Source organism: Salvelinus sp. IW2-2015, linkage group LG23 (assembly GCF_002910315.2).
Source record: "Salvelinus sp. IW2-2015 linkage group LG23, ASM291031v2, whole genome shotgun sequence".
Taxonomy (NCBI): Eukaryota; Metazoa; Chordata; class Actinopteri; order Salmoniformes; family Salmonidae; genus Salvelinus; species Salvelinus sp. IW2-2015.
The window spans coordinates 10,411,857-10,435,275 of NC_036863.1; the positions used below are offsets into that span (position 1 = coordinate 10,411,857).

Sequence of the window (23,419 nt, forward strand, 5' to 3'; positions counted from 1 at the left end):
ATTTACCACCACAAACCGATGCTGGCACTAAGGTTGCACTCAACGAGCTGTATAGGACCATAAGCAAACAAGAAAATACAAATGCACATCCAGAGCCGGCGTTCCTAGTGTCTGGTGATTTATTTTTACCAGCATGTCACCTGTGCAACTAAAAGCAAAAAAACACTTCATCACCTTTACTCCACACACAGAAACTCATACAAATCTCTCCCTCGCCCTCCATTCGGCAAATCTGACCAAATCAAACTATCCTTCTGCTTACAAGCAAAATCTCAAACAGGAAGTACCAGTGACGCGCTCAATATGGAAGTGGTCCGATGAAGCGGATGTTAAGCTACAGGACTGTTTCTCTAGCACAGACTGGAATATGTTCTGGGATTCATCCGATAACATTGAGGAGTTTACCACATCAGTCAGCGGCTTCATTAATAAGTGCATCGACAACGTCAACCACGTCGTGACCGTACGTACATATCCCAACTGAACTAAAGGCTAGAGCTGCTGCTTTCAAGGAGCGGGGCACTAATCCAGACGCTTATAATAAATCCCGTTATGACCTCCAATTAGCCATCAAACTGTCAATACAGGGCTAAAATATTGGCCCCCCAAAAATGTGTTGTCTGGTAAAAAATCTGAGTGGCTGGTAGATAAAAAAAAAAAAATCTACCTGCCACTGTGGCCGGTTGACCAACAAGTTAGTTTCAGGCCCGGAACAGGACCCTGAACAGCTTCTACCCCCAGGCCATAAGACTGCTAAATAGTTAGTCCGGGTAGCTATTGGTGAACTATTTAACTATCTACATTGACCCTTTTTGCAACTCTTTTGACTCATCACATAGCCACTGCTATGTCACTTTAGGGATAAAGTGCCTAATCACCCTACTTATATGTAAATATCTACCTCAATTTCCTCGTTCCCCTGCACATTGACTCGGTACTGGTACCCCGTGTATATAGCCAAGTTATCGTTACTCATTGTGTCAATATTTCACTGTTAGTCTACTTCTGTTGTTTACGAAGCATGTGACAAATACATTTAGATTTGATCTTGATTCAGGTCTTTTTAATCAAGTGGACCTGTCCCACATCCATTCTCCTTTTACCATACTGCTGTTCTGTTTTAAGGCTATCGGTAACAGTGATTTTGAATTACAAAACTGTTCAATCTCCTTGGCTTTGTCTATAGCTTTAATAGTAAGGAAGGTCAATGGCTTTGTATATCATTGCTCAGAAGAATTCTATAACCCTGCCACTGCATGTCATCATGACCATCAATTAAATGTGCTTTCATTGACTTGGGTGACAATCTCCCCATTCCCACTGACAGGATGAATCTCTCGTACTAAGTGATGTGCCTGAATACTAAATGCTCCATTTGGCAACTAAAAAGGGAGGCATTTCAATCTGTAATTCAGGATAAACACTGCATAAATTCACACTGTGTGTTTTCCTACTCCGACACCCATTTAAACATCACGCTTTGAAGATGATGATAAATATTGAAAAACGCCAATGAACATTCCTTGCCCGTGAGTTGTGCTTAAAACGAGCTGTTCAGAGGTATGAGTCATATTCGAAGTGGACAAGATCAATTGAAATTAGAGATCTCACTCTTGCTCTCCCTCTCTCTTTGGAGACCCCATGTTTCTGCATAAGTGGTAGAGATAGCCAGCCTGCCGGTGATGCTACCAATCATTCAACAGGGCCTTCCAAATTGGCTCACAGAGACAGGGAGCAATAAGAAAACTTGACAGAACAACCACGCTTTTAACGCAGACGCCATCTGTGGCGTAGGCTCGAGACGGTGACTCAAAAAAAAATATTTGGCCAAATGTCTTCCGAGGTAGATTTTATTTTTATGATGGAGAGGGTAACACCGCTTTCCTAGTCAGACCTCAACGTGACCCATGCGCTTTATTGTGTTTGTTCAAATGAAGCGCTAAAATGGCTGCCGTGTGCATTCCCACAGTACTGCAGGTGCAATACACATACTGTACTACTGGATGAAGACTTACCACTATACCATATAGTGTCATTAGATCTTATGAAATATGCCTCAGTTTGTCATCACTGTCATGGCAAATAACTGCATGTCAGTGTAAAGGTCTTGAAAGCATTCTTTCAAAAGAATGGCCAGCAACGTGCCAGATTTGTTGTAATGCTGACAAATTATGTTGAAGTACATCACATATAACAACACATTTCACTGCACCTCTCCGGTGTGTGTGACAATACATATTTTTATTTTTATTTTTTATACTAGCATACAACACATAGTGCTGGAGGTCAAGTTAGTTAGGAGGCATTTCAATCTGTAATTCAGGATAGTTGTTAGTTAGAGCGACATGTTAAATCTTGACCTCTATCTAAGAAGTCTGTCATTTGTATTTGGCGCCATCTACTCCATCAAGCAAATGTATTTATAAAGCCCTTCTTACATCAGCTAATGTCACAAGGTGCTGTACAGAAACCCAGTCTAAAACCCCAAACAATGCAGGTGTAGAAGCACGGTGGTTAGGAAAAACTCCCTAGAACCAGGCTATGAGGGGTGGCCAGTCCTCTTTTGACTGTCTCGGGTGGAGATTATAACAGAACATGAACACCTCAGTCATGAACACCTCAGTCATGCCTCACTCACATTCTTGCCCTTCGCTGTGTGACTGAGTCACACAAACACATTGTACTCACTGAGACCACTGACTGCATTACCCAACCACACTAGCTATGACATTTATTAGATTTTTTAACCTTTATTTAACTAGACAAGTCAGTTAAGAACAAATTCTTATTTTCAATGACGGCCTACGAACAGTGGGTTAACTGCCTTGTTCAGAGGCAGAACGACAGATTTTTACCTTGTCAGCTCGGGGATTTGATCTTGCAACCTTTCGGTTACTAGTCCAACGCTCTAACCACTAGGCTACCTGCCGCCCCACATCTGAATCGGGAACTCAAATAATTGAAACCAGAGCGTCTCCTCTGAGGAAGCCATTACTCTTCATTTAGTTAGTTTGCCACCACTGTTGATTGATTGTTTAATGAGATGGGAGGAACATTATGCCAACAGCAACAAGCATGTAGAGGACGAGCAAAACGCCACTGGTTTCCCTTTTTTCGTTGTATTTTTTTAAGGAGACTGGAATTTCACTCGTATTTTTCAGATTTTATAAGGATAGATAGTTGTGTGGGTAGGGGGGTGTAGGTTGAATGAGCCATATAGGTAAGAGCAGTGAGATTTGTTTGCACGCTAACCTGTACTCAATATGTGCTGCAGGCAGCATTACCCACTAGACCAGCCAGAGGCTCTCCTTATTTCCTTTTATTGCTGTGCAGCTCTGTGTTTATAGGTGAATGATGTTTACCTCTGCACCCCAGATGTTTGTTGGCACAATAAGGGTGGAGAGAAGTACAGAGTCAATCACTTGGCAGCTCCTCTGGATGTAGTTTTGGAGTTGAGTGCCTTGCTCAAGGGCACAATGGAAGGAAATTGCACATATGCTGCACATTACGATGGTATCCTCATAAAATTGCTGTCGAGCAGCAAGATGTACTGGAAATAAAAACCTAAATATAAATCTTCCTATAAAATGGCTGAAATATGCCTTTTAGATCTGGCTGTCTATAATCCTCTAGAACACTAGAAAACTTGGATTCAAAAGGTCCTTGAGGCCTAGGCTGTATAAAGTGGTGTCATGTTTTGCATAGCACAATCTGAAGTTGAGAACTTTACATTTTCCACTCCAAAAGTAACTTTTTTCTCCACTCATTGCTCAATCTTTTTCCGCGCAGTCGTTTTGGTTTGGGGAGAGCTGAAAAGCCAAACGCGCACTCATATTCTCCTCTATTGCTGCCTGCCTGCGGGGCTGACAGAGTTTGGGCTGGTGCGGGAGGGATTCGCTGTGAGTCAGCAATGACATAGAAGTCGCTGCTCCCTTGGCCGTATTCATTAGGCCAGATTGAAGAGCCGGGTGGTATTTCACAGGGAGCATGAGAATGGATTGAGTGAGGGTGTATGTGTGTGTGTACAGTAGGTGCATGCGTATGACAGCGTGGGTTTGTGGCTGCACCTGTGTATATGCAAGTCAATATGAATGTGTGAATGTGTGTATAAATGAATGAGACTGTTTATTTGGAGAGAAAGCGAGAGAGAGAAGGGGTGGTGTATAGCACACACTCAGTCCTTGCACTGCCAGCCTTCCTGCCTGATTGAAACCACGGCAGATGGGCTGCGAAAAATTGGAAGGCAGACCCGCACCGGTCTTCCCGTATTTTTTTATTTCTCTCTCTCTCGCCTTTATAAAAAATAATAATTTGCAGCCTGGCCTCAGGCCACTGATCGGGGCCAGTGTGTGGTGATGCAATGGCGAGGGCCAGAGCGGCGCAGACTTGGTTAGGTGCCCTCACACCCCTGCCTAACTCCTAAATTGCCCCAGTACACCCCGAAGCGCAGGGGATTATGCAACTTGCTCTCTGAAGCCATCGGTCTACGTTTGAATCAGATTCAGTTTCTCTCTGGCTGCCATGTGTCGTTTACGATACTGCAGCTAGCATGATGTGGTTGTTTAAACCAGTATGAACTAGACCAATAGAAGTTCCCAGCAGAGCGAGAGCTTGTCTCTGTGCTATGATAATGGTTTATGATTATATTTGCATGATAACTGGAACCCCCTCTTCAGGTCATACAGAGGCACCTGCAGTTGGATAACTAGGGTTGGGCATTATACCATATTTTAAGATATACCGGTATTGATGCACGGACCGGTTTGGGATTTTACTTTACCTTCTTTAACGGTATTTGAATGTTTGGTTTGTTAAATGTGATACGCCATGTGTAAAGTACATTTTTATAGTTTACTTTGCTACTTGAGTCATCTCTCTCCGCTCTCTCTCTCTCTCCATGCCGCTTCCACACAGACCTAGCCACGCCCCCTGTCACTCAAGGAGTGCATTTGTTGTTCCTCAACCACAAGACACTTGCGTTCAGTCTGCCTGGTCAATGCAGCACATGCAACAATGTTGATGGCAACGATGCTGTTTTAACTTTTCTTCTTAATATAAATCCACTGGCGTTATATAATTACACTATTAGTTTGTTTCTTACATTTGCAAACAGCTAGTTTGTCTTTTCTTAGCAAGTCTTGGCCTAAATCTTGTTAGCCACTAATGCTAATCCTAATCGCTTGCTAGCCAATAAATGTACTGAGTCAGAGCAAATGTAAATTGGCTATACAGCATGATAATGCCAGTGATGGTGTAGACCTAAATTGGCATGTTGTTTATGCAACAGTGTCTTCTAAATCAAAGAGGAATACGCAAAGCAAGCTTATGTTAGCTACATGAAGTAGCTAGGAGAGAACATTTAATGTAGCCAAAGATTATAGGGTCCTCTAGGAAACACTTCTCAACACTTTGGTTCCTATCCTGTCACAATAACACCTCCCTGGTATTTTCATTCGTTGTCAAGTCAAACAACACTGTATTCAAAGTGCCCACTATTATATTCTAACTATAGAACTAGAATAATCATTATATCATTATATATTTTTGGGTGGTTGACGTTAAATTGAACAGTATAAAGCAATAAGAATGGCGAAAGACCTGTTGAAATCACTTAGAATGTATGTGTTGCCACCCTAGGGTCATGCACTACTCATAAAGCAAATTTAGAACTTTTATAATTCAAAAACATAAAATACCGTCATACTGTCATTTTTTTATACCGTGATATAATATTTTGCCCATATCGCCCAGCCCTATGAATAACGCCCATAACTTCTTAATTAACCTTTTGTCAATAGGGGGAGCTGTTAGCATTATTTTTTTTTTTACATTTCCAAATTAAACTGCCTCGTACTCAATTCTTGATCGTACAATATGCATATTATTGTTATTATTGGATAGAAAACAGTCTATAGTTTCTATAGGAGTTGAAATTTTGTCTCTGAGTGGTACAGAACAATTTCTACAGCACTTTTCATGACAGGGTTCAGATTTCAGAAATTTTTACCTCTGATCTGGGGTCTGTTTATAAGGCCACAGTGAATGCTATGAAGAAACCGACACTGCCTACGTCTTCTCTGGGTGTCTGTACGTCATCACGTTTTCAATGAAATCGATGGGACGTTCACAGCCATTATAAATGACCAAAATGTACAGAGACCGCCCTTTCTCAACTTGCGCCTCAAGCGTGAAGGCCATCGGACCTGTCTCGTTCCAAGTCGTTTTCTAACCAGCAATATTTCTCCGGTCATGTTTTCAGTCGTTATAGTTGTTAAAAACATCATAATGTAGTTAATTTGAGCCGTTTTATATCAATTTATATCCGTTTAGTGCGATTTTGAGGAATTTCTTTGTTGTGCGTTCTGAAAGTTTGGACACGTTTTAGGGGTCGGTCGTTGGTGGTGGACATTTCGAAGGACAGAGGACATCCTATCGACCAAAGACGTTATTAACATAGAAAGGATACATTGCCCAAGAATATGATGGAAGAACAGCTCAAAGTAAGCAATATTTAATATGATAAACCGTGTTTCTGTCGAAATATTTAAACGCATAATTCGCCATTTTGTTTGGTATAGCTTCACTTGGCCAACCCTGTATTGAAAAGTAAGGATAATTTTAAAAATGTAAATCAGCGGTTGCATTAAGAACTAATTTGTCTTTCGATTCCTGTAAACCCTGTATTTTTAGTCAAGTATTATGATTAGCTTTCTCAATTAAACTAGATCACTCTGATAGATGACGTCAGACAATATTGAGGCTTGATTTCCTAGTATTTTTATTGTGTAACCACGGTTTTGTATGGCTAAATATGCACCTTTTCGAAAACAACTGTATATGTATATTGTAAAATGATGTTACAGGAGTGTCATCGGAAGAATTCTGAGAAGGTTAGTGAAAAAATTAAATATATTTGGCGGTGATTACGTTTATAGCGCTCTTTGGCTGGAATCGATGCTCTTGTAACGTTTTCACATGTGGTATGCTAACTTATCGATTTATTGTGTTTTCGCTGTAAAACGCTTAGAAAATCTGAAATATGGTCTGAAATCACAAGAACTGGGTCTTCCATTGCTATTGTTTCTATTCTTATGAAATGTTTTATGATGAGTTAAATTGGTCATACACGTTGCTCTATCTAGTAATTCTAGTCAATTTGTGATGGTCGTGCAATTGTAAACTGTGATTTCTACCTGAAATATGCACTTTTTTCTAACAAAAACTATCCCTATTACCATGAATATGTTATCAGACTGTCATCTGATGTTTTTTTTATAGGTTATTGGCTATCAATATCTTAGTTGAGCCGAATTGGTGATAGCACCTGAAGAGTAAGAAACTGATGGAGTTAGAATAGTGGTGTATTTTGCTAACGTGGTTAGCTAATAGATTTACATATTGTGTCTTCCCTGTAAAACATTTAAAAATCTGAAATGGTGGCTTTATTCACCAAGATTTGTATCTTTCATTAGGTGGCTTGGACTGTTGATTTAATGATATTTAGATGCTACTATCTACTTTTGTAAGCTATGCTAGCTATGCTAATCAGTGTGGGGGGGTGGGGGGTGCTCCCCGGATCCGGGTTTCTGAGGCAGTAAAGTTAACACGTTAATGCCATTATGGAGTGTCATGACGTTGGGTTGGGGGTAGGTTTTATGACAGTCATAAATACACCTCTTTCCCCCTTTTTCTCTCTCCCACTAATAACTATGTGACATAAGGAAACCCAGGGTTAACATAGAGATTCTGGGGTAACATCAGAAGGGGGGGAAATGAACTATATTCTGGTAATCTGACCCACTGAACATATGCGGTGGTACTTAAGGTATATTATATCAGTTCGGTTTGCCCTCTGACAACATTCTCATCAATGATAGAATGACATAAACTCTACTGTAGAAAGTTTAAACGTCAGAGGTATCGGATTCACATGGAATTGTTGTTAATTGAAATGTTTGAATATGAGATTATTTTGAAGAGGTGAAATGTAAATTTTAGCTTCCAAATGAGAGATCTGTGCTTTCATAAGTTTTCTCTGCTCACAGTGGCCCGCCAATGTGAAGAGGCATGGGTTATAAACTTTTCAGACACACCCCTCTCCCTCCACTATATAAATCCATTGACAAAAATGTAACTTCCTGTTCCGGTACATTTTGGGATGACGATCCGATGTCAGAATGGTTCAGACAATAACTACAGAACTAGGCCAACATCAGCATGGACTTTTGATTGTGAATGGTATGAACTTTGAACTCGTGTTCACTGCAGAAGTGATATCTCCTAGCCGTTGAGTTGGCAACAGCTGCTACAAACGCAGGTTAGGAAGGACAGTCCGAGTACCCGTCTTCCACACACAACGTTACTACACGTCTCCCGTGACTACCAGAGACATTCACCAAAGGACAGAGGACTCGGGTTGTCGATACGGCCTTCCATCTACCACCAACCTACTGAAGCGCAGCTCAGAGTAAATATGTATTGCATTTTCCTTGTCAAATGGGCGGTAATTTAGAATGCATAAGATACTATATTTACGACAGCACAGCTCGCCTATGTTCGAATCTCCCGCTCTTTCACTAGACTCAGCCCCATTCCCTTTGTGTAACAAGCTGTCATAGCTATTCCGCCCGCTTAGCGGACGTTTTTTCTGTATGACGTAATTTGTGATCAAGTGATGATTTAATTGTGTATGTGTGTTTCTGTGTGATTAGTTAGGTATTTAGTAAATAAATAATTKAACCCAATTTTGTATTGCTGATTCAACTTGTTAGCCAGGATTCTTGCAGATAATCAAGGACTTACAACTTTCAGATGAGACTGAATAAAATGACAATTAATGTGACTGTTATGCATGTAAAATATTCCTAAATCTTTAAGAGTTTATTCGAAAGATAACAGCTCTATAAATATTCTTTCGTGGTGTCCCTCTCTAGTTAATTAATATTTACATGATTAGTTCAATCAGGTAATATTAATTACGGAGAAATTATTTTGTAGAATAGCATGTCATAGCAATCAATCTGGCATAGTCAAAGACACGACAGGAGTGACACTGGGCTGTCCCTTTTTAACTTTTTTTTCTCCATTTACACATGGTCTATATTGTAGGAGAATCACCTAGTCACTTCGTCAAGAGGTTCAGATCTCTTGATGTAAGAGCTAAGGTGTTGTGTTGTTTTTATGTGATACCTACTGGTCTTGTTATAATCCCCTATTGACGTGCCCTCTTGTCTTGTCTCTTCTGTGTGTCTGCAGTGGTGTCTAGTGGCAGCGACAGTGAGTCGGACCATGGTGAGGGAAGCGTGAAGAGCAAGGTGTCCAGCCAGGGTCTCCCTGAGGGCAAGCAGCGTACTGACTCAGGTACATCCCTCTGTATACCTTCTCTCTGTAATTTCAACAGCCTGACCCTGGCACGCATATGACACCCCAAATATACACAATGGAGTAATACAATCTTTGATTTAGAGATTGTATGGCGATAAGACAGTTGTACTTAGAGTGTAAGCCATTGATCAGCTTTATTCTTGAACAATCAATATCAATCACAATGAACAGCAAAACTATTGAACAATAAGAAATCTTCCAGACTGTGCCTTTTAACCTCTTGGCCCTGTGTGTTTGTCCACAGTGTTCAGTGGGGGGCAGATTGGGACACCCACAGGGCTGGGTTGGGGTCCACAGGGCAGCCTGCTGTCAGAAAGCCGCTCCGGCCTAGCCAGCGAGCCCCCCCACAGCACCACCCCCCCAGCAGCCCCCCCTGAGGACTACGACACAGACCACAGCTTCCCCTCCCCCAGTGAGTACACCCAGAACTCAACATTATCTATGTGGCTCCAATGGCTCAGTCGGTTAGACAGAGCATGGTGCTGGCAACGTCAGGGTTGTGGAATATGTATTGCATTGGCCATATAGGTGTGACTTTCAATGTGGCCTTGGATAAAAGTCCCATATTATATCACTACATCCATAGTATCCATACCCAGAGTGGGTTCTAATCCATCAAACCACTCCCTTCCCCCTGTTCTTGTTGACTACTTTCAACGGACCTGACAGGACCAGATAGATTTAAGCAATATGGGAATGCTGTGTGGATCCACATCACCTTATATTAGGCAAGGTGTTGTTTACACTGCACTGCTTTCACATCTCATAGGCCTAATCAATAAGGGCAGAGGTGAGAGAGTGAATCAACCCCTGTGTGTTGCCTAACCCTACACACTAGGCCAGTATCTAACAAGTCTAGCCTGTTGCAATGCATTGCAAATTAAGAGCTCTGACCGCTTTGGCTGCCATGTCAAGCCGGCCTAGATTGACTCTGTGTAGAGGACTCTTGAGGGGATGTGAGCTCAGAGCAACAGGTGTTGGTGCCAAAAACGGATGCCAAGAAGGGCACCTGTTTGCGCTCTCCCTTCCATGTTGCGTTCCCAACAATAATGTCTCTAAATTCGGAAGCAATATGTGCACACCCACCGACCTGAAGAAACCTGAACACGAGTGCTTACAGAACTGAACACCCCTTAGCCCTCTGACAAATGTAACATGTAAATACTGAGCAAAGCTCCTGTTCTCCACCCCAGGAAGGAAACCCTGTCCTCGGGTGTTCCAGCCCCGACAAGACCCCCTGTCTCTCTCGGTTTCTGCCAGTGGGTGCGGTGTAATGCCACTATGGGGTCCCCCACCGCTACCCCTACCCTCCACAGCCAGAACGCCCGCTGGCACAACTCAAGCCCAATTAGGCCTCATTTGCACAGCAATGGTGTCTCGCCAATTTGTGGCTCCCGCTTTTCTTTAAAGATAACTCTTTCATGTGCTCACTTGACACATTTGTTGAAAGCGTTGACTTTCCCGACTGTGACCATGCAGAACGTGGAGCCTTAATTTAATTGGGGGCTTTAATTTGTATTTTATACTTCTCTTGGCCTCCATGCATCCCTACAAAGAAAGACATTTACCACATTTCATACCCTCTTTAATCTGCCCTTTTCCTGTATACTTTTATATCATTAAACTTAAGCGGTACTGTATCACCAACGCCAGCTACCGCCGTCCAGTGCCGTAAACGTGTCGGCTAACTTTGCAGGATAATGACTTCATTTGACATCAGGGTCCTGTGTCGCTCAGTTGGTAGAGCATGGCGCGTGCAACACCGGGGTTGTAGGTTCGATTCCCACAGGGGACCAGTAAGAGTGTCTGCTTAATGACAAAACATTTGCATCTATGTGTACTCCGTTAGCCAACTAGCAAAATGACTCCCTCTGCACCACTAAATGGAAAAGGACCCAGAAATCCATCTCTGCCCAATAGTTGGGGATAGACTGCATGGATAATGGTCCACGGAGTCTTTCTTTTTAGTTTCTACTTCTCCCCCTAATACCCCACCGCTGTAATTGATTGAAAATACGGATGTAATTTATTTACAAATGTGGACATCAAGGATAGCCCGGGCTGTGTTGGATGCGCCACTGCATGGATTACCTCCAGGGAATCCGGAGAATGGATTTCTATTTATACGGCGTTGATTTATGTGGCCTGCGAGCGGCGGGCCGTCATTAATCAGAACATAATGGGCTTTAGCCCTATGCAAGGCGCTGGGACTCCCCTGCTCACTCATTTGTTTTCACTCAACATCGTCCTGTTTCAAGCCACTTATGGATTAGTCAGAGCAATTACTCATTCCCACTATTTCTTCATTTGAATCTTATTCATTCGTCTTTCTTTATAAGGTAGCAGAACCGTTTCATGTGTGTGCATGTTCAATCGAGCTTGAATAACAACCATTTTTGAAGTGTGTTATTATAGTAGAGTTTTGTCTCCATATTTACCATTAGATCTTGGTTTTAGCATTGATTTGTGATTTATTTCCTTCTATTTGAGACACTAGCAACCTTTCAATCCAGTCTATTTGACTCCCTTTTAGACACAACCTGTATGTTGAAGCTATTCACCATGATATATAGCTCTAGACTGGAGTAGCTTTTAATGACGATGACATTTAGCAGACATTGTGTACTTTACTAGGTATATTTACTGGAATCCAAAGCACTGAAGGTGCAAAAAGAGCTATATGAAAAGTATTTTTTTCTATATGGCACTCTTTTTTACGAATTTATTTCTACCTTCGATCATTGTAGATGATGCAACCAAGGCCAGACTACTGTTCTCGCAAGAATGAATGATGGACATCATAAGATGCTAAGTAAAAAAGGAAGAATGTCATCATATCACCCCATGCAACCATTTCTTAATTCAATCTTTTTTTTTTGTAGTTTTTTTTCACTCTACCCAATGTGAAATCACGCTAGTTGGCTTTGTGTGCGTTCCTTCAATGAAGCCTTGAGCCCACGCACAACCTGGGTCTTTATGTTCACATCGCTTTGTTTTGATGTAGTCTTTCAAGCGCCTTTTTCTCTGTCATTACCAAGGTAGCCGTGTGCAGCTGTGTGCCAGCTCAACTGGAAATTGAAGCGAGAGACGTAAAATACCCAATAAGGCTCTTACAGTAGTGTCTGTAAGTCTTTCATTGATTTCCCTGATAGCAGGAGGGAATATTGCTTGTTGTCGGTCTCTGTGAATAACCCTCCCACTTCCCCATGCACCTCTGTCTTATACTTCCAACCATTCTCCACTCCTCCTCCTCCTCTCTCTCCCTCACTTAATTTATCTAATCTACCTTGACATTTCTGAAGTTTGCTGCTATTCTTTTTCCCTCCTTTCTTTTTCTTTTCTCTTTACGCTGAGGTTGTATAATTGCACTTCATCATTGTGCACTCTTTCGGGAATCATTCCTCACTCTCTGATGCAGAAAACCTGCCACAGTGTTTCAGCAAAGGTTTTCTGAATGAAAAATGACAGGAGGGAGTCAGCACTGAAGAGGAATCGTTTACATACGCACAGCTGCCAGTTCCTGTGTATGCTCGCCATTTTAACACAACGTACATGTATGTTGACAGTCTCCCATTTTCCTTAAGAGCTACCCTAACATTACCTGCAGTTAACCTGATTAGAATAGGAAATGTGCATATTCCATGTGCCGCTCCGTCTTGATTTAATGAAATGCTGTTTAGTGATCGCGTCTTCCTCGAATGCGCTTACTCAATTAGACAATGCCATACACAGGCTTGATGAAGTGGCATTTTTTCTTCCTGTCAGTTAGCACGGATTGAGCCCATCTAATGAGAACCTGGGACTCTGATATAGAAACCTGCCGTAGCATTGAAGTCTGCAAGAGATTCAAGAGGCTCCAATATGTGATAAATCTCTTATGTGAAATTGGTAGCATTTGCAGAGCTCAGTACAGTATGTACCAGGACCCTACTTAACACACTATCAGCACTAACTGTTCTTGTACGGCCAAATGAACTGGAGTACACAAGTCCATTTTACTCTCTTCTTGTCATTAATTACAGTTAATTACACAAAGCCACACAGGAAATCATTGACGTAAATACAATCAAGTTACCGGCTGTGATGCAGAGCCGCTGGCTGATTGAGAACATCATCTTTGTTTTTCTTCATACTACTCATACTTCCTCAAAACCTGTTTGCTAGTACTCTGCCATTTTATAGGCTACTGTATTTGGGTTACATTATTGTTCTCATTTTCTATTGGTTGAATTCAACTGAAGCAAAATGGTGTCATTCTGCATGCGATATGCTGTAGACTGGGTCAGAGGTTACACACCCCTTATGTAAGCGCTCTATATGAGATTGGTCAATCGCAGGCAGTTTGTTTGGGTCTTGTAGTTGAAGGTTATTGGAGAGATTGGCATTTCAACACCCTTTTAAGGATCCTTCTGTCCTCTGCGTAAGATGAGTCATCCACCCTCACCTTTTCCCTCGGCCAGCAACAGTTTCATCTGAAGAGCATCACTAGTCTGACTGATACCGTTCTTCACAACATAACAAAAAGACGTGTAATTAACACCCTCTATTCCTGGCCATTGGTATCAACAACAACTGAACATTAATATGACACTCAGCTTGTGTCCCAAATAGCACCCTGTTCCCTACATAGAGCACTACTTTTGACCCGATCAAAAGTAGTGCACTATATACGCAGCCTCAGTCACCGATGAAAGCAATGATCAACCTGCAATATACGATGTCATTACCTCACTTACATCACAAGTTTGATATAATTGATTTAACATTTCCAAATGTGCGTCTGCGGAACGTAGCCTCCCCCTACAAAATATCCGATAATGACTCTGATCTGTCAGTTACACTGTTGCGAAATGCTAACATGACACCTCTTTCAGGAATACAAAACACCTCCTCTGCCAAGGATGGGGACAGATGCAACGACTGCCATTTTCTAATAAGGGTTGGGGAAGGAGGGGGTGGGTGATGGCGCGGTGGAGGGAGGGTGGGGGGGTGGGGGCAGTCATTTGGCAAACATAATTAATAACACTCCAGTCTCCTCTGATTAGCTCCAGACAAGGCCTGAATACGAAATGAGGACTGGCTATAGAGAGTCTGCTGGAGATTTTCCCAGGGACCGATGATGTGTTACTCCGACCTAATGATTATTCTAGGAGGCATTATGAAAACAGTGAAAGCCTATTGTAGTTTCAGCTTAACATTGGATAAGCATATAGGCCTATTGGGATGTATTTACAATGTTGCTTGATTTGCTTCATACTGTACCATCTCTACCGTTGAGAAACAACAAAAAGATGCCTTTCACCCACTTCTCATGTAAAAATATTTGGAATTCATACAATTGTTGTAATACACAGTCGAGTCGATGAAGTAATCTGTAGACATTAAAATTTGCCAGTATGGGTTTCCATTCAAAATGTGTCTTAGGAAATTAATAATTATCTTCCCACTAAGGGAGACAGTCAGACTGCAGTGCTGTGTTCAGGCATTCTCCACGGAAGTTCACAGTGTCAAGCAATTCCTTCTACTTTGACAGGCAGTCATGATTGGATGCGGTGAAATAACTTTACAGAAAAACTTGAGGGACAGGGAGGTTGACGGGAAAACACACTTGGTGTCTCTTGACATTTTGGTCCAGTACTGATGTGGTTCTCTCACTAACCTGTCCAGTAACTGGCTGTATTAAAGTTGTTGATAAAACAGCTGTAGTAGAGCTATGTGGTGTGCATTTTGCAATGGGCTCTTAATTTAATCGTACAGCGGTGAGTTGCAGAAATTGTGTGGATTTAAAAACATCCTTGACCCAAATTGTAATTGTTACTTGAGCTCTGCATATTCGTAAGCCAAGTAATCTGCACTTTATTATTGATTGTAGTTTACCTTACCTTATGGTGAGGCATTGTCTCGCACGAGCATCTCTCAACAGAAACACAAGCCTAATAGAGTGCTGAGGAGGAGGAGGAGCTCCGCGGACCCTTCGTTTCCAGAAGTGATTTAGCAGTTTATTGTAGCCATTTGTGCTCTGTAGTGTTACTAGTTTTCTCGTGTCAATTAACTCGTGACATTCCTGGATTACTCATTATATGTTTAAAGTCTAATTTAGTCAACAGCCTTAACCTTTTTAAAGGTTACATACAGTTGAAGTTGAAAGTTTACATACACTTAGGTTTGAGTCATTAAAACTTGTTTTTCAACCACTCCACAAATTTCTTGTTAACAAATTATAGTTTTGGCAAGTCGGTTAGGACATCTACTTTGTGCATGACACAAGTCATTTCTCCAACAATTGTTTATAGACAGATTATTTCACTTATAATTCGCTGTATCACAATTCCAGTGGGCCAGAAGTTTACATACACAAAGTTGACTGTGCCTTTAAACAGCTTGGAAAATTCCAGAAAATTATGTCATGGCTTTAGAAGCTTCTGATAGGCTAATTGACATAATTTGAGTCAATTGGAGGTGTACCTGTGGATGTATTTCAAGGCCTACCTTCAAACTCAGTGCCTCTTTGCTTGACATCATGGGAAAATCAAAAGAAATAAGCCAAGACCTCAGAAAATAATGTAGACGACCACAAGTCTGGGTCATCCTTGGGAGCAATTTCCAAATGCCCAAAGGTACCACATTCATCTGTACAAACAGTAGTACACAAGTATAAACATCATGGGACCACGTAGCCATCATACCGCTCAGGAAGGAGACGCGTTCTGTCTCCTAGATATGAACGTACTTTGGGGCGAAAAATGCATATCAATCCCAGAACAACAGCAAAGGACCTTGTGAAGATGCTGGAGGAAACACAGTAAAACGAGTCCTATATCGACATAACCTGAAAGAAGCCTCAGCAAGGAAGAAGCCACTGCTCCAAAACCGCCATAAAAAACCCAGACATGGGGACAAAGATCATACTTTTTTGGAGAAATGGCCTCTGGTGTGATGGAACAAAAATAGAACTTTTTGGCCATAATGACCATCGTAATGTTTGGAGGAAAAAGGGGGAGGCAACCGTGAGGCACGGGGGTGGCAGTATCATGTTGTGGGGGTGCTTTGCTGCAGGAGGGACTGATGCACTTCACAAAATAGATGGCATCATGAGGTAGGAAAATTATGTCGATATATTGAAGCAACATCTCAAGACATCAGTCAGGAAGTTAAAGTTTGTTCGCAAATCTTCCAAATGGACAATGACCCCAAGCATACTTCCAAAGTTGTTGCAAAATGGCTTAAGGACAACAAAGTCAAGGTATTGGAGTGGCCATCACAAAGCCCTGACCTTAATTCTATAGAACATTTGTGGGCAGAACTGAAAAACCGTGTGCGAGCAAGGAGGCCTACAAACCTGACTCAGTTACACCAGCTCTGTCAGGAGGAATGGGCCAAAATTCACCCAACTTATTGTGAAAGGTTACCCAAAACGTTTGACCCAAGTTAAACAATTTAAAGGCAATGCTACCAAATACTAATTGAGTGTATGTAAACTTCTGACCCAGTGGGGATGTGATAAAATACATAATTCTCTCTACTATTATTCTGACATTTCACATTCTTAAAATAAAGTGGTGATCCTAACTGAACTAAGACAGGAAATGTTTACTAGGATTAAATGTTAGGAATTGTGAAAAACTGAGTTTTTAAATGTATTTGGCTAAAGTGTATGTAAACTTCCGACTTCAACTGTATCTGCCTATGCTGGCAAAATCACTACATATCCCATTGAGCCAAAAAACTTCCAGCTAACCATACGCAAATGACGCTGGTAGATCCCAAAACTGAATTTGGATCCGTTAAAATTAATTTTAAGTAGCAATGATATCCTTCGCCACTGTTGTCTTACGACACATTTACATTACATTTAAGTCATTTAGCAGATGCTCTTATCCAGAGCGACTTACAAATTGGTGCATTCACCTTATGATATCCAGTGGAACAACCACTTTACAATAGTGCATCTAACTCTTTTAAGGGGGGGGGGGGGTTAGAAGGATTACTTTATCCTATCCTAGGTATTCCTTAAAGAGGTGGGGTTTCAGGTGTCTCCGGAAGGTGGTGATTGACTCCGCTGACCTGGCGTCGTGAGGGAGTTTGTTCCACCATTGGGGTGCCAGAGCAGCGAACAGTTTTGACTGGGCTGAGCGGGAACCTGTCTCTTATACACATCTAGATGTGTATAAGAGACAGGTTCAGAGCCTGAAGGTACGGAGGTGCCGTTCGCCTCACAGCTCCGTAGGCAAGCACCATGGTCTTGTAGCGGATGCGAGCTTCAACTGGAAGCCAGTGGAGAGAGCGACACGATAGATAGCTCGAACCAGTCATGAATATTCAACAAAACAATAACTAATTTTACATTTTCTTTCCAGCAAATTTCTTGGTTACATGATTGTATAACTAGGAAACGAGTTTTGAAGTTGAGGGTGCAGTATTTATAAAGTTTGAAAACTAGCATAGTTCAGCTAGCCAGCTAGTTTAGCCAGTGAAAACAAGCTTTGGACAGGATATAGCTGGGCAGACATGCGTATTAGGCTAATTCGGGACACAGATTGTAGTTTTTATGCCGTGATATCAGGAGCTGACGGTGCAAAGTTTGATTAAACAATTCAGAGACTGAAACAAATACATCAGATTACAAATATTTAAGGAGAGCAAATCGATATACAATCCCGAATTCAGTTGTAACTGTCAATAGTAAAACAAAGTTTAAAACGATATTTGAGTTTTTACCTTAATCCAGAAAATGTATGGTGAAGTCGCTTCCGGACACAGTAGACTCCTCCTCCTCACCACTATATTGAGCTGCACAAACAGTGGTAGTGATTCACACTCTAGTTATTCATTTAACTGAGGGAAACTGTACTAGCTATAGCCAAAGGTGCGCAAAGTAAGTAGCCAGTTTAGCTAAACGTGGCTCTCCTAATGATCTGGATGGATGAAAAGCTAACAGGAGACACGCCAAAGGGTGCTTAACCCTTTGGCCCGCAGCTCTTTATGTGGCGCTCGTCAGCCACGCTGATGCACCGATGGAGGAGACTCTCTCTCCCACACGCAGCCCTATTATCTCCCCAGGACGCTGCAGTAATTGTGTCGGTGTCAGTTAAAGGTATTGGTTTGCGAAACGGACCAGTGCCGGTTTATTCAGTGGTCCGATAGCTCTTTTTTTATGGGCAGTAGATCTTACCGATAGTCATTCAGGTTCCTAAGGCGTCTTTATTTAAGCCTGTATGAAATGTTATCTGGGCTTCCAGCAAGGAATTTATTAATCACTAAAGGGTCCACTGTTATAGCTGTTCTTTAAAAAAAAATAGTAAATTAAAGGGATGCTGGAACAAAAGGTGTATGCAGTTATCACACAGAGTAATTTGATACTTTGTATATTCCCATTTGAAATTGGTAAATGACTGAGTGAGGTGAATGCCACAATTGGATTTGATTGATTCGTAAATTACTTTTTAATTGTATTAAATATCCTAATTTCATTAATGATCTTTCAGTTACACCTCAACTGCGCCACAGCGACCGGCTATTCATTGCTATCTATGTCCGGAGGCGTCTTTCAGAAAAATTGTCTCAACACAAAAGAAAATGGCCAGTCAAAATCCCAAGTGATGGTCTCCGCTGAGATGAATGGAATGCTTTCCCTCTTCAACCCTGTTGTCGACCTTTATCACCAAGGCCAACCTTAATGTCTGGTTCACCTGCTGTTTCCCCAAGGCTGGACATAAAGATCGTATGCACTGCATCTCCCGACACACACCTCACTACAGCATAGTAAGAAGCTACGGCGGGCCCATTCTGTGTGGAAAACCTTGCCGTGTGCCATGCAGACAGGCTCTTGGCTTGGAACGCTACACTTTTTTTGTTCAATGGGGCCAATGACTTACCTAAGAAGTTGGGTCATTCCACGAATAGAGTACATTTTGCATCCCTTTGATGTTGTAAGTAGAAATTGTGCACCAATATTACATTGTAATAGCCTGTTATATTAAATGTGCCCTTCAATATAGACCACATGAGCATTCAATGTATCCGAATAAAGACTTGCTAAAGTGCCAAAAATCTGCATTTGTAATAATCAACATTCCGATTTTAACCCACTTAACCCCAAAATGTCTAAGTGTTTACCATCATTGTAAAGCCCTAGTTATGTTCTTGCTTTGACTGTCATTTCTGAAGATGATTATATATTTAATGTAATTATTGATACATTTAAGTCTCTCCCTCATTTTCAGGTTAAGTGAACAGAACTTTTGTTTGATAATGGGAAAACTATTCCTTTTTAAAATAATTTTTCTAAACAAACATTGAACATATAAGCAATAGTAAAGTCATAGTGTAAAAGCAGTTGGGCTGCTGATACTCTTTTGGGCTATTTTTTGGTGGAAAACTGAGATCTTCAAGCATGACACGTCAAGCCTGTTTTTTTACCAAGTTAGAATACCCTAAATGTATGTACTCTATTTGTGGAACGACCCATATATAATGTTCAATGGTGATGCTCTTACCTCTGTACTGTGCGTCCTCTGCATTCTCAATATTTATCTTCTTATCCAACAAACCAAACCTCTTTGGCACTGGCCAGAGACCACAAAGCTCTTGTGTTCGTTTCAATAGCTGTTCAGTGATAATTGTGAAGTTTACTTTTTAAACATACTGAATCTTTATGGTATTCTGACACTTTATTGAGACCATATGGAAATCAGAAGGGGATACAGGAGAAACAGTGGGAAGGGTGGACACGGATTGAACCTGGTCTCCGGTAGGGGGATTTGTATACATGACATGTGCCGGGAGTGTTAGCACTCAACCACGGCTTTGCTTAAGTTGTCCTGTTTAAAGGAAGATAAATAACGGCTTATCTGCCTTGATCTATTATCTACTCATGCATAAGGTACCATTGCAGTAGTCTTTACACTCTTATTTGCTCATTCGGTGGTTCCCTCAGATCAGTTCCCTATCCATTTGGATAGTTTTGATGTGATATCAATTCTTCTATGGTTTCTGAGCATGTGCGGTATCACTATGGTGGGGTTATGGGCTACCTGGTTGCCTGGAGACAGACAGCAGGCTCTTCCTTCCTGGAGCCGTGTTCCAGCAGATCCCCTTTAATGAAAATAACTGTGTGACACAAACAGCAGCATTAATTTAATTGTGGACTGTGCCAGTTCTCCCTCAATGGTCGGTAATTGTATTAGCATGGAGGGGTGGTGGATTACTCTTAAAATATAGAAATAAACTACAGTAGGAGGTGGTGAGGGGTAGATATGATGCTGTACTGCTCCTGGAATCTAAGGTGCAGTCAAGCATATGACCAGCTCCCTGTACAGAAGCAGTGATGTTATGGATCAACTCTTCAAAGGGATAATTTTAACAAGAATTCAGTTTGATTTGAACCCCTATTCCACAATTATTGTTATATTTTAAGCTTTACTCAGTCTACTGAAATGGCCATCTGTAATTTCCAAAGAACTGTTTTATTGATGGCCACCTTCTCGCGACAAGAATGCCTCGATTGTCCATTAACAGAATGCTGTTTGAATAGCTTGTTTGTCCTCCACATTTACTATTAAGCACCTGAAATTGATTGTACCATGTAGGTCATTTGTGCTTTCCCTATTGTTCCTATGCACTGTGGAGAAAAAATGAACTGAATTTCATGTGGCTTTCCAACAGCTATTAGTTATATTGGACGAGAGGATGTGAGGGCTCTGTTGTTCTGAACTGCGTTCTGATGAGTCATTTTGGTAATTATGAACTGAGAGGGGAAGCAGACAGGCACTCCATGGTGCCAGAGTCGGCCTGGTGGGACTGCGGGGTCGCGTGTGTCTGTGTGCCCGCCGCGCTGCGTTACACTGATTGACAGTGATGACCACCTGCCGGCCTTAGCACAGCGGGCACCCTTCATATGCCCCCTCCACAGTGGTGGGGACACGTCCTCACCACAGAGCCAACCCCAAACTCTGACCCCTACTAGGAAGTAGGAGATGCAGTTGGATAAGCTGTGTGGTTCTCCACCTCTAACCCACAGCTCAGAGTCTGGAGGTATGGGTTTAATCATACCACTGTGAGCTCATGCCATGATTTCAAAAAATTCCTGATAGACAACCTGTTAACAGGAATGGATTGACAATGCTAAAATTGTATTGATCATGATTGAAACACCAAGTTACAGTTTATGTAGAATTGCTTATTCTTGAGGGAAAGCCCTCGATAATGACTTCTTTCCTAGTCTTAGTTCTACTTTGATATGAGGTGTGTCTTTTTGTGTTGTAGCACAGGAGTATGGACACTGCTACAATCCACAAATATACTTAACTCAAGGCTTCCAGTTTTTTGGAAACTCTTGTTCAATGGCCTGATTTTCCAGTGTTGTTTTTCTAGTGGTCTCACCATTCTTTGAAGATCCTGAGTCTTGGAGAGCACACAGCAAACCGGGGAATCCCGGGGAAAATGGAGCAGGCTTTCAGGGGCCGCTAAACCGCAGTGACAACCTTTTAAAAATATTAAAGCATTACACGGCTATTAAAACCTGCCTAATAGACACATTGCAAGAGGCACACACAGACACACATGCAGACACATCTCTTGCATCTCTCCTGTTGCTCTTGGAGCACAAAGTGTGTGCAAAAAGTGTTTTTATACTGTTTTCATACTTCTGTTTTCTTCTCCCTACTATTTCCCACAAAATGCTTAAATATTTTTACTGACAATGTAAAATATTATAGATTTTGCTTGGTTCTAAGCTGATGACTGTGTGACCTAATAAAGTTGTATTGAATGGAATTGGAAAACGGGCCACTTCCAATCAATACTCCTATAGTCCTTACTCGATAAGCTTAATGAAAAGAGACTTTTTAAAATGTGGAATGTTTATGATTGAATTGTAATAATCCATCTGTCTTTCTATTACATGTCTCTCTGTCTGTCTCTATCTCTCTGTCTATCTCTCTGTCTCTCTCTGTCTCTATCTCTCTGTCTCTCTGTCTGTCTGTCTCTATCTGTCTCTATCTCTCTGTCTCTCTCTCTGTCTGTCTCTATCTCTCTGTCTGTCTCTATCTCTCTGTCTGTCTCTATCTCTCTGTCTGTCTCTATCTCTCTGTCTGTCTCTATCTCTCTGTCTCTCTCTCTCTGAATGACTGAAAATGTGTGTGGTGAATATTGTGCATCTGAGGAAATTTTCTTCGTTTTAATCCTGCTTATCTTCTTACTCCCGATCTTTAGCTGCACTGTGATCTCTACTTTCTAGAATAATAACTTTCAGGTATATGGAGTAGATTATTTATGGCGTTTAGAAGCCAGTGCCATTACCAGAATAGTAGTTTCACTGTTTCGGTCACCATAGTGCCTGATTTCACGTCGTGCCTGGTGTTTAGCATCTGTTGCCACTCCTCTTGTAACAAGTCAATTGTACCATGCAGTGCATACTATTTTTGCCTTTTCTCTTGGTGATGAGTTTGAAAAACAAAAACCTTTACACTGGATGATGACAGTTAGTGCCATTTCATTAACAAACAAGTACTTCTCAGTGCCCTCGCGTGCTGTCAGGGGCCGCTTCGTACACTTGCCCTGTGTCAGCACCTGGGGGCCAGCGCCGATTGGGAGCCCACTCCATAGCCATCACATTACATAGGTAATGCTCCCCTGCCAATGTGGCCCCTCGGCCCTGACCCTAAAGGCCCAATCACAGTCAAAATGGTTCTCAGTCCACTCAAGGGCTTCTATAAGTGTTGTGTGTGAGAGTGTGCAGCTGTGTGTGTACGCTTATGTTGGTCCACAAACGGATGAAGCAACTATTGGAAGCAACAATATACTGTAGGTTCACCGCTGGCCTTCACCATAGTCCCTCCCTGTTTGTCAGGTTTTTTTCTCGGGTTGATGCACTTTTTCTTCTTGTTTGTGTTACCCTCGGACAATAACCACATGTGAGTATATGATGGTGCCGCCTTTGTGGCAGACAAAGCCTGATTTGGAATCCCCTCAAAGCATTTCAGCTTGGAGATGAGACTGGAAATGAACATCAATTTGAGATGCTTTTACATTTCTT

The 23,419-nt window shown here is 41.7% G+C and overlaps 1 protein-coding gene across 1 annotated transcript in view; it reads left to right on the top strand.

Moving 5' to 3' along the window:
• LOC111950485 (rab effector Noc2) overlaps positions 1 to 21,852 on the top strand; it is a 78,764-nt gene extending 56,912 nt beyond the window's left edge. Inside the window, exons 7-10 of the mRNA XM_070434245.1 lie at positions 9,256 to 9,360; positions 9,629 to 9,796; positions 21,404 to 21,417; positions 21,757 to 21,852. Of these exons, the coding sequence (XP_070290346.1) occupies positions 9,256 to 9,360; positions 9,629 to 9,796; positions 21,404 to 21,417; positions 21,757 to 21,852 (383 nt within the window). The remainder of the gene's footprint in view (positions 1 to 9,255; positions 9,361 to 9,628; positions 9,797 to 21,403; positions 21,418 to 21,756) is intronic.
• Positions 21,853 to 23,419: the final 1,567 nt, after the last annotated feature.